Raw genomic sequence first — 13473 nt, 5'->3', positions numbered from 1 at the left:
GATAAAGATCCATAGACCTAGATAGTTGTATAAACTAATGGACAGCGATTAGGGAGAGAATTAGTCAGGGGCACGGTATAGAGTGAGCGAGAAAAGAAACGAAATGGTGTAAAATGTTTACGGTTCCTTATGCGGGCTCCTTTACTATTTATGTTCTTTACACGGACTATAATATCTTTACCACGATTTAAGATAATATACGATTTATGATATCGTTTCGATTGTTTCCACTCCATTATCTTAATTCTTAGTCCCTGGTAATAACCATGACAAAATATAGAGGATAGGTTAGGTCACGAATTAAGATATACGTATATCTTAATTCGTGGGTTAGGTTAATAGGTTAATTTAATGACGATATGATAATACGGGTAAGCAAGTGACATTTGCGCGGACTCGGACCAAATCTGGACTTTTGCGATCATACCATGTTGTTTATATCATAACAATAACCACAATCAATGATAAACCTTTTAAAATCGATTAATTTAAAAACTATTTCCAAAGTTTAAATATTTTCAATTTTAATCAGTTCATTGAATTGAGTTAACTCTGTAGTCTGTAATTTAATAAGCAATTGGTAGGTTCCAAGTAATAACAAATTGTTAACAAAAATGTCTTATGATTTTAAGAAAGACGAAGATGTTAAGGAATATATTAAAAACTTAGGGATTGAATATAGATTTGGCTGTTTCAGTGAAAAAGATGCACAAAGTAAATTCGGAAACTGTTATTTTATTCTTACTTTTTTTTTAAATATTTGTAGTAACAGAATTTGTTTCATTTAATGATTTGTAGCATGTCAGTTGCTTGGTGATTATTTAGAGACTATAGAAAACAACCCTGATAAGGCAGCCAAAATATATAAAGAAAATTGTGATGAACGGGACTTCGGTCGCAGTTGCTATAAGTATGCTTCCTATTTGGAAAAAAATAATTTGAAAAATCTCAAACCAGTAATTCCTGAGGTAATGAGAATATTGTTTTTAGTCAATACCTATCCAATAAAAGTTTTTTTTGATGTTTCATTTGTCATTCAACATTATTCTTGTGAAATATGTATTATATTTATAGATGATAAGATATTTTAAGAAAGGTTGTGAATATAATTGGTCTGATGGATGTTTTGCTGCTGGAATGAAACTCCGTTATCACAGTGACTCAATTACTGATGTTGATGAAAGAACAAATAGCTTACTTCAAGTAAGTTTTTTTTGGCAATACTCAATTTAAATTAAATTATTTAAATAACGAAACCTATCTGTCTTAGAGTTTGCAATACTTAGAAAAAGCATGTAACAACAGGCATTCAGAAGCATGTTATGTAGCCAGCAATATTCATTTTGCTGGCATTGAGGAAATTGGATTAGAACCTAATAAGCCCAAATTTTTAGAATACTCAATAAAAGCTTGTGATCAAAATGAATTGAAAGGTTGTGTTAATGCATCAATTATGTATAACAAAGGAGATGGTGTACCTAAAGATTTGGATCTTGCTCAGAAGTATAAAGAAAGAGCATTAGATATACAAAGACAAATCAAAGAAGAAAAAGGTATAAAGTTTAGTTAATAGTTTTACTATGATTGTTTTAAAATTATTGTTATTAGTTATCATTAAAAAACAAAAATGATGAGTTATATATTTGAAATAAATTATTCTGATTTATGACATTGTTCATTGATAATTGTTATTCATATTAATAAACAGCTAATTTATTGTTTATTAGACATTATTTTTGAAATTTTTTTATTTTAATTTACATTATGACACCTAATAGATTCGTTAAACTATACAAAAGAAAATACCAATTAGAATGTAATGAGTGTAAACATAATTTTTCACAAAATAATCTTTTATGATTGTATAAATAAGTCAATCATAATAACTTTAATAAAATTATTCTGTTTTCAATATTTCTAACAAAAAAAGGGGAAAAGTAGACAAGTAATAACAGCTCAGCAGTACAGGGTACCTTAATCGGAATGAGATCATGACCAGTCGTGCATTTAAAACAACTTCCTCCACCTCATACCGTTGTAGCCACTACCACTTTTGCATACAGAAGGCGTGCGGCAAACCAATAAGAAACCAGCTGCGCGTAAAGGACGCTAAACAGTCTGCCGCCCGGTCATGTTCTTATTCCGATTAGAGTATAGCTGTATAGGTGTTTGGTGTATCTCGCCATTAAGAAATTTAGTGTAACGTATGTGTTAAATTTGAATACAATGATCAATCATTGCATACAAAAAAGTAAAAACTATTCTGGGCAAAGACAGCCTATATTAATAAGTATATTTTTTGAAATATTTATGTTACAATTTTTAATACAGGAGGTTGAATTAATTTTCAGTGAAAATACCACATTTATTATATTATTAATATTTAATTATTATAGAACATATAACATATATATCATGTTTGGTATTGTTATTAACTTATGAGTCAATACTGACTTTCTGTAGAATGTTGGAATACGTTTGTGGTATACTAGTGCACAACAATTTAAATTTCTACAATATAATTATTTTTTATTTATTAATAAAATACTCAATTTTATTATTGAAATTATCTGTTCCACGTACGTGCGTGTTTATGATATGGTTTATTGATGTATTTTCTGCGATTCGGGAAAAAATAATAATGTATATTGTATAGAATAATATTATTATAAGTAAAATAATTTTAATAATTTTTTTATGTTTATCTATTAACTGTTTCAATGTTTAAACCAGAGCTTAGCGCCCGAATCATTTACTAATTGACATATCAATTAAAATATATTTTCAAACAAAAAAACAACAACACTATAATATATACATTCCTACTTTGCTCTACTTGATAGCTTTTTAAGTTATTCTTCCCTCAGAATCTAAAAAATATTGTTACACAGATTTTAATTTTATTGTTGTTACAAGTGACATTCCATAACTTTATAATATTTATAACCTTATAAAAATGTAGTGTTATTAATTTCCAAGGAAACAAGTAGTAGATAATGTAATATTTATACTAACAGATTATAAAACAAGTTGACAAATTTAATTTAATTAAAAACTCATTGTTGTCATTTAATGATAAATATATATAATATAGCTATATTATTTATAAAATAGTTAAATCTGTACAAGTTAAAACTAGTTAACATTCAATTATTTACAGAAAAAATATACACATCCAACATTTTGATGATTGTCATAATAACAAAAAATAAAAAAAACATTGCTCACTTTTTTATTTATCTCTTATTTTTTCTTCTATTAATAATATTGGGCCTTGAAGGAGATTGTTCAATTTCAGCAGACCTAATTTTCTCATCAAATTCCTTACAGATATCATTAAACATTTCTCCATTTTTGGTAGCCATCATAACAATGTGTTTTTCAAAAGCTTTGGGTACTAATGTTTTCAAAACGTTCAAGTCTTCATTGCTCACTTCACCGCGATCCAACCCTAAAGTGAAACCCATAGTTTTCAAAATTTCAGTGTCGTCAACCATGCTAAATTTATCATTGAAACTCATTCCGTATTGTTTTTGGTCTTCTGATATTTCTACTTCAACAGATGTATCTTCATTCGCACTAATTGCCATAAAGGGTAGATTAACAAATGTGTTATTAGGTGGAGGACCAAATTCATTTTCCATATCTTGATTACGTTTCACTAAACGTTTAATAGCTACTTCTTGCATAATGATCTCTTGAAGAGCTAAAAGTTTTCTTTTTACACTATTAAGGCGATTTTCTTTTTCTTGAACAAGATATACACTGTTTTGTATTGATCCAGTTGGTAACCCTTTCCAGGTTATATCTTTTTTATTCTTAGCAATTATATCTAAAGCCATTAATACATTCAAGGCATCATACACACGGCGTCTAATATTTTTTTGATCATATAAAAAGGTTGGGCTATTACTGTTGCCCACACATTCAGCCACTAATTCATCTGCCACTTCTTTGTACGTGGTAACCATTTTAGTCTTAACTTTATCACATACTCTTTTGGAGAAATGTCTCAAACCTTTGTTAGCTTTTATAGGCCGAACTTTAAATGGGCTTTTATCATTAAATGTAGAACGAAATTCATTCGGAGTTAGCTGCATAGGCAAATAAGAAATCTTAGTAGAATCAAGAAGTTTTTTAGTAGTTTTGGTCATACGCCCTTCTAGTAAATCGTTCAAAATGTCTGTTCGTACGACAACATCAGAAGAGTTGACATCATTATGCAATTTGCTTTTACTGGGTTCTTCATGTCTCATGTCTTCTATGAATTCTAAATCACTACTACTAGATTGATCTAAATCATCACCACGGACAACAATGACCTCGGGATCTTCTTGATATTCACAATTTACTTCCAAATCATCATAGCTTGAATCAGACATAGGTTCTTCTTTTATCTCTGATGAACTGTCATCAAAGAATTCTGGAGAAACAGTGATGATTTCAGTATTGTTTTCTCTTAAATCGCTCATTCTAATAATTTTTCTCATTGGCTTTTGTTGCTGTTTTTCAATAAGATCCTTGACTTCTGGTTTTCTGTGGCCACCTTTTACAACATTACGATTTCTAGTTGGTAAATGGACAACTTGAGAGTTAGCGCAAGGATCTTTTACTACATACTTCACTGTGCCAGACATGATGATATCAAGTTGATTTAATAAAAAATCTGTAAAAAATTTAAAATAATTATATAATATTTTTAGATGTACCTCGGTACTCTACAACATAATTTTTTATTTTGAGTTCTTATTGACTCGCATGATAAATCTTGGCAGAACGCATATTGAGTAAGGTCAGAATATGATGTTAACAATCTGTCACATGTTTGCAAAAAATGATTGAAATAAATTGAAATTCGATATTAGAATGAATCTGAGGTTTTCTGATAGAAAAAAACCCGAGGGTGGCATAATCTGTGGACTGCAGACGAATGACAAAGTGTGCCTTCGTCATTTTGGAGGTCTCGTGGCTCTTTTTTTTTATCCACGAGGGTAACTCTAACCGTGCGTGCCGTATACACCGTGAAAGTGTTCTATATATAAATATATGTAATAAGTACGTGGTATAACACGGTGTGAGCGATTATATAGATATGGGAGCGACTAAACTATCGAGGGGACGACTGGAAATCTAGATTTAGCGGCTCTGAACGTTAGGGGGACGGGGCCGTGCGGCGTGAAGATCGAAATTTGAAAAAAAAGCACGCGACAAGTCCATCCGGGACGATATCCGGCACCGGTTTCGACGTACCTGGTTGTGCTGAGACTGCTCGACCGCATAGCCCGGGCGTGAATTTACTTCGACCAGAGCCGTTGCGAATTTGCGACGGGTCGGCGTTGATAGGTCAGGACTGTCGTCGGAACTATGGGGTCTGGGAATATTGACACGGAAGTGGAATCGGATATTCAGATCCCGGACCCGGACGGCGGCGAATAATACGAAATACGAATTACGAACGTGCAAACAAATTTCCTCGCATTTCATGGAACAGTAAAACCTGTAACCACGACGGGCGCGGGCTGTTATCACAACGTAGTGCGAGACCTCGCCGTTATCAAACCACTCATGACTGCGCCAGTCGCCGATGTTGTTGTTGTTGTTGTTGTTGTTTACGCCGCTCACCGCCAACGTTGGACGGAGGAGTCACACGCACGCACAGGCACCGACCGGCACGAAGACGGGGGGAGGGGGATCGGGCACCAGTACGCCGCCTGCCACATAAAACCGAAACCCAAAATGGCCGACCGCCGGACGGTCACAACGACGCCGCAGTAGCCTTTTTCGTCGGAACATAACGCGCCGCGAGCTTTGAACGCCGTCCGAACAGCACGCGAAGCACCGAGCACGACGCACTGGGACAGTGGTGAGTACAGCCCGTTCGCGACCTCGTCCGCCGTTTTCCGGTCGCCGGCGTTATTTTTTGGTTGGTATGGGGACGGGAGGCCGTCGGCCAACACTGGGACGACAATGCTGTACGGGCAAATGTTTTATCATATTGGCAACTTTGGTTCCGACCGTTACAGGTTGTCCATTTTTCGGCGGACACGGACGGACGTTATTTTTTCTCGCCCGCGCCACTATATTGCGCGTGTAAACGTGAATTTCATAATTTGTTCGGTGTCGCCCGACCACTCCAACTGCGAAGTGCGCGAAGCTCTTCCGGGCCGGTAGTCGCGATTCCGGACGGTTACTGTTCCCGGCGGAGTGCTGGCGCGACGCCGCGCCTAGACACAACAATTTCAGTGCCCGTTTTCAGTTTTTCATTCTCGACGTCTTTACAGTAACAGCCATTAATTCCCACCGACGACTTGACGTGTGTTCGCCGGCCTCGGGTCGTTATGAAATCGGTGACGATACGTTACGCGTACCGTTCGCTGTAACGGCGGGCGACGGAGATTTTTAGAAGAATGATCAATTCGTTTTGCAGTTTTTGCCGGTTTGTCGAGCTTTTGGTTTTTTCTTTTCGCGATTCGTCCGTCACGTCGATAAATTTGTAATATATTATATATGTTGTTGTTAATGGCCATAACGGTGTGGAAACACGGTCGTTGTTGTTGTTATGCGTATGCCCTCGTAGTTTGTGTCAAAGACTGTTCTAGGTGTCCGATAGATTTATTACACCCGATCACGGCGACATCATATTTATTCAGTATAAATGTATGATAAACCTTGAAAAATTTCATAATTTTCACTATTATTTATTGTTAATTTATACCGCGATAAACGATTTCTTCCAACAATAAAATCAAAAAAGTCTGTTTATTGTTAGTGATTCGTGTTGGCGGTGGTTAGATATCCATCGATCCCATTTTTCCCTCCAAAAATATATTTATCGAAAATCGGACTATTGTTTTTATTAATAATAATATTTTTTTAGTTTTGCGTCTCATGTGTATTACACTCAAATACCTTCATTAAAGGTTTCGGCTGTAGGTACATAGTTTTAGTCTAACCGAATATGTTTGGATTTGTTAAATTTTTTTTTTAATTTGTTTTTTTATGTTAGGACTATGTCCCAATAATTTTCTCGTTCGACTGCAAATATTAGAATTTTTAATATTATTTACATAATATATTCTGTTATTTTTTAAATCAATTTATAATTTGTTTGAACTGTTATGTACTATTATTGAACTTCTATTGCAATTTACTGTCATACTACTAATCCGAGGTTTTCAATCCAGTATAATATATATAAAAATAGGAATAAATTCCTGTATGAGTTAAGTACATTGTTTTCAACTGATATGAGTTGAGAGTTTATGTCATTTAGATTTTAAATAATTAAAACTGCTGCCTACATGGTTCCAATCTCATTATTAGCAATGTATTTTTAATGATTGTCTAATAAAAATAGTATACAATTAATTAGGTCAATCTTATCAGTTTAAGTTCATTAAATTGTTAACTTTAAAATTAGTTTCTTGCGGTAACTAACTGAATTTCTGAATTTTTTTTAGAAATTTAACAAATTAGGAAGTTATCATGGCAACTGATCTAGAACTTGAAAGGTCTTCAACAACGACATCAAATACATGCTTAATTTGTGATGGTAGCACAGGAGTGTCAGCTCGAAATGCCATCTCTATATTTCAGCACCGTGTGTCATCTTCAGATCGTACTGTAGTTAAGGTAATTGATGGTGTCCTTGGTATAATACTCTCTTCAGAAGATGTACATTCCATTGTTGTGTGCCGTCGATGTTTTAAATCTTTGAATGAAGTGGATGAACTTGAAGATCGGTTAGCTGACATTAAATTAGAGCTTACCTCTCAATATCAACGTACACTGAAGTAATATATTGAAAAAAAATAATTTATATATTATGTATTTTAATGAACAATTTATTATTCTAGGAGTAAATCTGAAGGTTTAGATATACATACAATAGACACTATTGATACTGAACTTGAAGTTGATACACCAAAACCGGTTAAAAAACGAGGACGGCGTCCCAAGATTAAGGAAGAATCTATTGATATACCTATTTCTAACGAAGACATTTTACATGATGATATTGATTTAAAAGAAATCGAAAAACAGCAAAAGTGTTCATCAGTAGATAATTTAATTGAAATGTTAGAAGAAGATGGTAAAGATAACAATTTGGTTTCAATGAATATTGAAGAAGAGTGCTCTCAAAAATTGATCCAACCTGCGGATATCAAACAGGAATCTATTTTACATGCTGAGATGGAAAATATTGATGAAGATGATGATCTAGATGGCAGCGCAATACTTGATGAAGATGATTCAGATTATGAAGGAATTGATGATTCCAAAAATGATGATGCTGAGTCTGGTAGTCCAAAAAAACAAAAAATGGCTAAAAGTTCCCTAAAGAAAAAAACTCCTGAAATTCTCATACCGCAAATGGTAAGTTTGTATGACCATATTTTTTTTTATAGTATTACTTGAAGATTAACTATCTATATTTTATTCTAATAGTTGGTTCATCATGATGGAGATGTTTACACTTGCCTGCTGTGTAGTGTAGATAATAAATTTACAGCAGATGCTAGAGGTATTGTGATTCATGCCAAAAATGTCCATCAAATCAAGTTATTTATTTGCGATATATGTGGGCAAGAGTTCCTTAAAAGGTAATATAGAAATTATACAGAACTACCTATCCTTTATGAGGGTTTAACATAATTTTATAACTAAGAACACTAGTCTTAAATAAATTGATACCTATTAACAATAAAAAATTACAATTATTTAAATTTTTTTTACAAAATGATTAAGTTCACATGTCATGTCCTGATGACTCATGTACTTAAAAATAAATATTTATCACTTGCAGTTCCTGAAAATAGGTTATAAGGCTCAGAATTTTACCTACTTACATTACATTACCTATCTTTTCACAACTCAAGTATTAGGTGTATTAGCTTATTGGCATGGTGTCTAGTCTATAGAGATGTTTTGGTGATGATCTTTTTCTCTTTCGAAGGAGGCAGTCCTAGTTTCAAGTGAATAAATGGCCAATATACTTATCAAACCATCCTTGTTTAAAACTAGTCATCAGAGTACTTTATTTGTAAATTACGTGATTATTATCTATTAAGATAAATACTTAAGTGGTGAGATCCCAGCTTTATAGATGAGTTAAATTATTTAAAATGTATTAAATCCCTTTTATACTTCATAACAACTTCTTTTCATGAAAAATGAGTTAGTTTGAACGATTAATAAGCTACCTTTAAAGCAGAATAAGTATTGGGTTAAAGACTATCGTACTGATAATAATACAGTATAGTAATACATGTATTGCAATGATCAGATATTTTGTTTCACTCTTCGCTTTTGTGACATAGTTTATTCGGTTATTAACATTAATTTCTAAAAGTTTTCTTTACTATTACACTTCAAACTATAGTTTATACAAAATTATTATAAAAAGTTGTTAGGTTTTTTTTTTTATTAATATTAAAAAAATAGAAACATTTAAAATCTGTTTTCAAAATAATAATTTTTTATTTTTGTTTATTTATTTAAGCTAAGTAAGTAAATATTGAGACCAGTTTTGTTTAACCTTTTGACGAGTGAATTAATATGACGGTATAGGCAACTTCTTATACATATGGAAAATAATAATTGTAATAAATATAACAATTATGTTCTAATCTAGTTAACATTTTTAGAAGAGTTAGATGACAGATGGCAGCACATATTTCATTATAGGTTCGAAATGTGTATAAAAATAATTAAAATCACTAAAATTCTATAAACAGCCTATATTCGTCAACAGATTAAGGCAACAAAGGGGATTATCGGGAATAGTGGCAGAGGACAGATTATAATAACTTTCTGAGTATGTGTGTGGAAATTTGAATAATAAATGCGGGCATGGGTATAGTGCAGATATTAAGGTCATTGTGTAAAGTAAGATTACTAACATACTATGGAGCTTTTGTTATTAGCCTTAAATTAATTGACTGAAATTATTGAAATATATTTAGGTTTGATATTTTGGCATAGTCAGGCGAATAATTTGTTTGTATACGAGTAATTTGTTTTCTAGTGAAATATTTGACCTAAAGAGATGCCTAAATTTATGTAGTTTGAGGTTTAAGGGTTTTCTTTTGATTTTTATGTGTTGCCTTGATTAGCCTTTTGTCAAGATAAACACCTAAATATTTGACCGAGTCTTTCTTTGGAATTATTTGTTCGTTTAAGAACACTGAAGGATTGTTGTTGAGGCGTAGACTAAAAGTGATGCGGATTGATTTGTCCTCATTTATATTTATTCTCCATAGTTTAAACCAGGTTTTTTTGTAGCTGTGTTTATATCTAGGTTAGTGGAAATTACACCTGTATCAGCTGTAGCTAGGCTAGTGTTGTTAGAAAGGGGAATATCGATTGTGAAAATATTGTACAGCTTAGGGACAACAATATTCTGCCTTGAGGTACACTTGCTTTGATGGGATGGACTTTGGTTAGGTATAAAAGTTTGTTTTTAGCTAATCTAATATTTTGCATGCTTTGTTCTAGACCTGAACTGATGAAACATCTAGAACATCATGCAAATAGTGAAGATGGTAACTTTGTTTGTGACATTTGCAGTAGAGTATTTACCAATGTGCGTATGTTCAGGGTACATAAAAAAATGCATATGCCACAATCTAAAAATCATACTTGTGAAACTTGTGGCCGGCAATTTGCGTAAGTAAAGTTTATTGATCATATTTATTTCTAACAATTAGTGTTAAAATTAATTATTCTATAGGTCACGGAACACATTAGAAGAACACAATAATACACATACAGGTGTGCGTCCATATCGTTGTGAAATTTGTGGTAAAGATTTTACTTCCAAGTATACATTTAAAGCACATGAAAAGGTACATACCAATCGTGAACGAAACTTTACTTGTATTAACTGTGGTAAAGCTTTTCTTACTGAGCAAAATCTGATACATCATGAACGAACACATTCGGGACTTAAAAATTATGTATGCCAAAAATGTGGTAAGTGTACAATTAAGTATATATTTTCGGTACTCGTATAGTATGCTAGCTACCGTAAAAAGCTTCCTACCTACTAAAAAAGTTGATGGTGGTTAACCATTTTTACATACTGATTAATAACAATAAGTAAAAATATAACGTATATAAGAGTAGGTAGGTATATTTTCCCTAGGTAGCATACTGCATTTATGCAGTTTTTGGGTAGATAGCATACTACATAAATAAAACTAATCAAAAAATAATCGTTATCCATTTTAAACATTTCTTAGGTATAAACTACTAATCACCCAATATGTACAAATTATATTTATTGTTGTAGATTTGTATCTTCTCAAATGTTTTCATATAATATTCATTCTTATCCCTTTTTCAGATAACCTAATAACTTTTTTTTTTAGATTGTTAATATATTATTACTGAGCACTGATTATATTATTTTATTTTGTTTCATGTTTTAATTTTGATTACAACTAATATTATTTATTAATTTTAGGTAAAGCTTTTGGCACTGCACGCAATTTAGAAGTGCATTATGTTGTACACACAGGTTATAAACCATTTATTTGTCGTATGTGTGGCAAAGCATTTGCTAGAAAAGCTGAGATTAGGGATCATGAGCGTATTCACACCGGAGAAAAGCCATACCAGTGTGAATTCTGTGGAGCAACATTCAGGTATAATTTGTTAATTATGATATGTTTTATTTTATCAAATATTAGACAAAAAATATTCAAATTTTATTATTCACACATCTAGTCAAAGAAGTAATTTGCAATCTCATAAACGAGCTACCCACTATGACGATAAGCGTTATAAATGTACAGATTGTGGTAAAGGTTTTAAGAGGCGTCGCTTATTAGACTACCATATGAAGGCAGCACACACTGGAGAAAGACCATTCAAATGTGATGTCTGCCAAGCATCATTTATTTATCCAGAACATTTTAAAAAACATGCACGCATTCATACAGGAGAAAAACCTTATTTATGCGAAGTAAGACCAGTGTAAAAATATTTCTTTTAAAATTACAATATTGAAATTTTGTTTTTAAATTTATTAAATTAAGGTTTGTGGTAAAGCATTCAACAGTAGAGATAATAGAAATGCTCATCGTTTTGTGCATAGCGACAAAAAGCCCTACGAATGTTTAGTTTGTGGTGCTGGATTTATGCGTAAACCATTACTTTACAATCATATGACTCAAGCTGGTCATTTGAATGATACTATTGTTGTTAATCAACCACGGCTAGCATCTAGTCCCGTAACCATACAAGAAATTCAAGAAGACATTCAAATGCCAGTTACCGATACTGAAATGGAACTGGCCATGGTGGTTGATTCTGAAGGAAATCAAACAGAATTAGTTAGTATTCAAATTAAACTGATTAGATTAAATTACAATAATTAATTTAATGTATCAAAAATGACAATTTAGCGTGACATGACTGAAGAGGAAAGAAAATTGTTTGCTGGAGAATTAAAAGAGCACATACTTTTACCAGGCAAACAAGAAGACCTTGGAAATGATTTAAATTCTGTTGAGCAAATACTTGTTGATAATAAATATCAAGTAATTTACCATTTTAGATTCAATGCTTTTGTTCTTTTTATAATTATCCCATATTATAGATCCAATACACAACGACTGACCAACATGGTGATGTTCATACGATGTTGAACATGGATCATCATGGAGATGACGGGGATGTGGATGTTGGACACATGGAGACTGTTACTGTCAGTGTTGGTGGTCAAGAACATCGTCAATTAATAGTGCCAGCCACTCGTCATATAACATTGAATGAAAGTGATGCTGCGGCATTTGCTGAACATGCTACTATAAATGGTGAAAACGTGCAAATAGTACAGATACAAATACAGGATGATGACGGAGAAGACCAAAAACATTGGTTCAACATTATTCAACCACAGCAAGGATAACAAAAAAATTTCTAAAAACTACAATTTTAATTACTTAGTACTAATTTTAAGTATGTAATATAAAAATATATATATTTATATAATGATGACTGAAAACTAATTTTTCAAGTCTTAATATTTATCTTCATTTTAACTAAGTTTTAGCATATGCAATATAATGATTTTTATTTTATGTTCATATTATTTACATTAAATACATTTTCTGTATTTATGAATTTAACTTGTTGATCATTATATACAGGGATTATAGTTGGTTGACTTTAAGTTCATTTTAGAATATGTTATTTTAAGATGAACTTGACTTGCTGTTGCACTTAAAATTAACTTGTGATATAACCTCCTATATTTTCCTTATTTTTAATTTTAATACAACTTAAATGATTTAGAAGTAAAATTATTTTGTTCAATTTTATACTAATAAATGTCAGAAAAATTTTTTATTTATTTATAATTTATATTATCTATTCTTTTTTTATTAGCACCTATATGTCTAACATTGACTACTGTACATTACAAAGAAAAAAATTAAATTAAATTTCATTTTAATTTAGATAAAA

At 32.0% G+C, this 13473-nt stretch overlaps 3 protein-coding genes across 5 annotated transcripts; 2 read left to right on the top strand and 1 right to left on the bottom strand.

The window, feature by feature from the left end:
• The first annotated feature begins 85 nt into the window (after positions 1–85).
• LOC132942625 (cytochrome c oxidase assembly factor 7 homolog) lies at positions 86–1733 on the top strand. Its single transcript, XM_061011187.1, has 4 exons — positions 86–714; positions 799–968; positions 1075–1203; positions 1271–1733. Exons 1-4 carry the CDS (start codon positions 615–617, stop codon positions 1568–1570), a joined length of 699 nt encoding a protein of 232 aa, XP_060867170.1. The 5' UTR covers positions 86–614; the 3' UTR covers positions 1571–1733.
• A 1145-nt stretch (positions 1734–2878) lies between these two features.
• Positions 2879–5634, bottom strand: LOC132942623 (transcription factor Dp-1-like). The gene is made up of 2 exons (XM_061011185.1): positions 5251–5634; positions 2879–4666 (listed from the first exon to the last, which is right to left on the bottom strand). Exon 2 carries the CDS (start codon positions 4635–4637, stop codon positions 3237–3239), a length of 1401 nt encoding a protein of 466 aa, XP_060867168.1. The 5' UTR covers positions 4638–4666; positions 5251–5634; the 3' UTR covers positions 2879–3236.
• Positions 5635–5724: 90 nt separating this feature from the next.
• LOC132942622 (zinc finger protein 234-like) lies at positions 5725–13132 on the top strand. 3 transcript variants are annotated; one of them, XM_061011182.1, is made up of 11 exons: positions 5725–5863; positions 7461–7793; positions 7857–8376; positions 8449–8603; positions 10498–10668; positions 10733–10974; positions 11468–11648; positions 11731–11968; positions 12042–12338; positions 12411–12545; positions 12605–13132. In XM_061011182.1, the coding sequence occupies exons 2-11, from the start codon at positions 7486–7488 to the stop codon at positions 12914–12916; spliced, it is 2559 nt and encodes an 852-aa protein (XP_060867165.1). In that variant the 5' UTR covers positions 5725–5863; positions 7461–7485; the 3' UTR covers positions 12917–13132. The 3 variants fall into 3 exon arrangements, with proteins under 3 accessions (XP_060867165.1, XP_060867166.1, XP_060867167.1); XM_061011183.1 differs by lacking the exon at positions 5725–5863 and adding an exon at positions 6101–6436; XM_061011184.1 differs by lacking the exon at positions 5725–5863 and adding an exon at positions 6478–6493.
• Positions 13133–13473: the final 341 nt, after the last annotated feature.

Source organism: Metopolophium dirhodum, chromosome 4 (genome assembly GCF_019925205.1).
Source record: "Metopolophium dirhodum isolate CAU chromosome 4, ASM1992520v1, whole genome shotgun sequence".
Lineage (NCBI taxonomy): Eukaryota > Metazoa > Arthropoda > Insecta > Hemiptera > Aphididae > Metopolophium > Metopolophium dirhodum.
Note: the sequence above shows the minus strand (reverse complement) of the source record. Positions and strands in the feature narration are given on the sequence as shown.

What these genes read in the sequence shown, in the direction of transcription:
- LOC132942625 (XM_061011187.1), top strand. Translation starts at nt 615, where the DNA reads ATGTCTTATGATTTTAAGAAAGACGAAGATGTTAAGGAATATATTAAA. An exon ending in CAGTGAAAAAGATGCACAAA is followed by an intron (nt 715 to 798) that starts GTAAATTCGGAA and finishes AATGATTTGTAG; the next exon opens with CATGTCAGTTGCTTGGTGAT. An exon ending in GAACAAATAGCTTACTTCAA is followed by an intron (nt 1,204 to 1,270) that starts GTAAGTTTTTTT and finishes TATCTGTCTTAG; the next exon opens with AGTTTGCAATACTTAGAAAA.
- LOC132942623 (XM_061011185.1), bottom strand. Translation starts at nt 4,637, where the DNA reads ATGTCTGGCACAGTGAAGTATGTAGTAAAAGATCCTTGCGCTAACTCT.
- LOC132942622 (XM_061011182.1), top strand. Translation starts at nt 7,486, where the DNA reads ATGGCAACTGATCTAGAACTTGAAAGGTCTTCAACAACGACATCAAAT. An exon ending in CAATATCAACGTACACTGAA is followed by an intron (nt 7,794 to 7,856) that starts GTAATATATTGA and finishes TTATTATTCTAG; the next exon opens with GAGTAAATCTGAAGGTTTAG. An exon ending in TTATGTATGCCAAAAATGTG is followed by an intron (nt 10,975 to 11,467) that starts GTAAGTGTACAA and finishes TATTAATTTTAG; the next exon opens with GTAAAGCTTTTGGCACTGCA.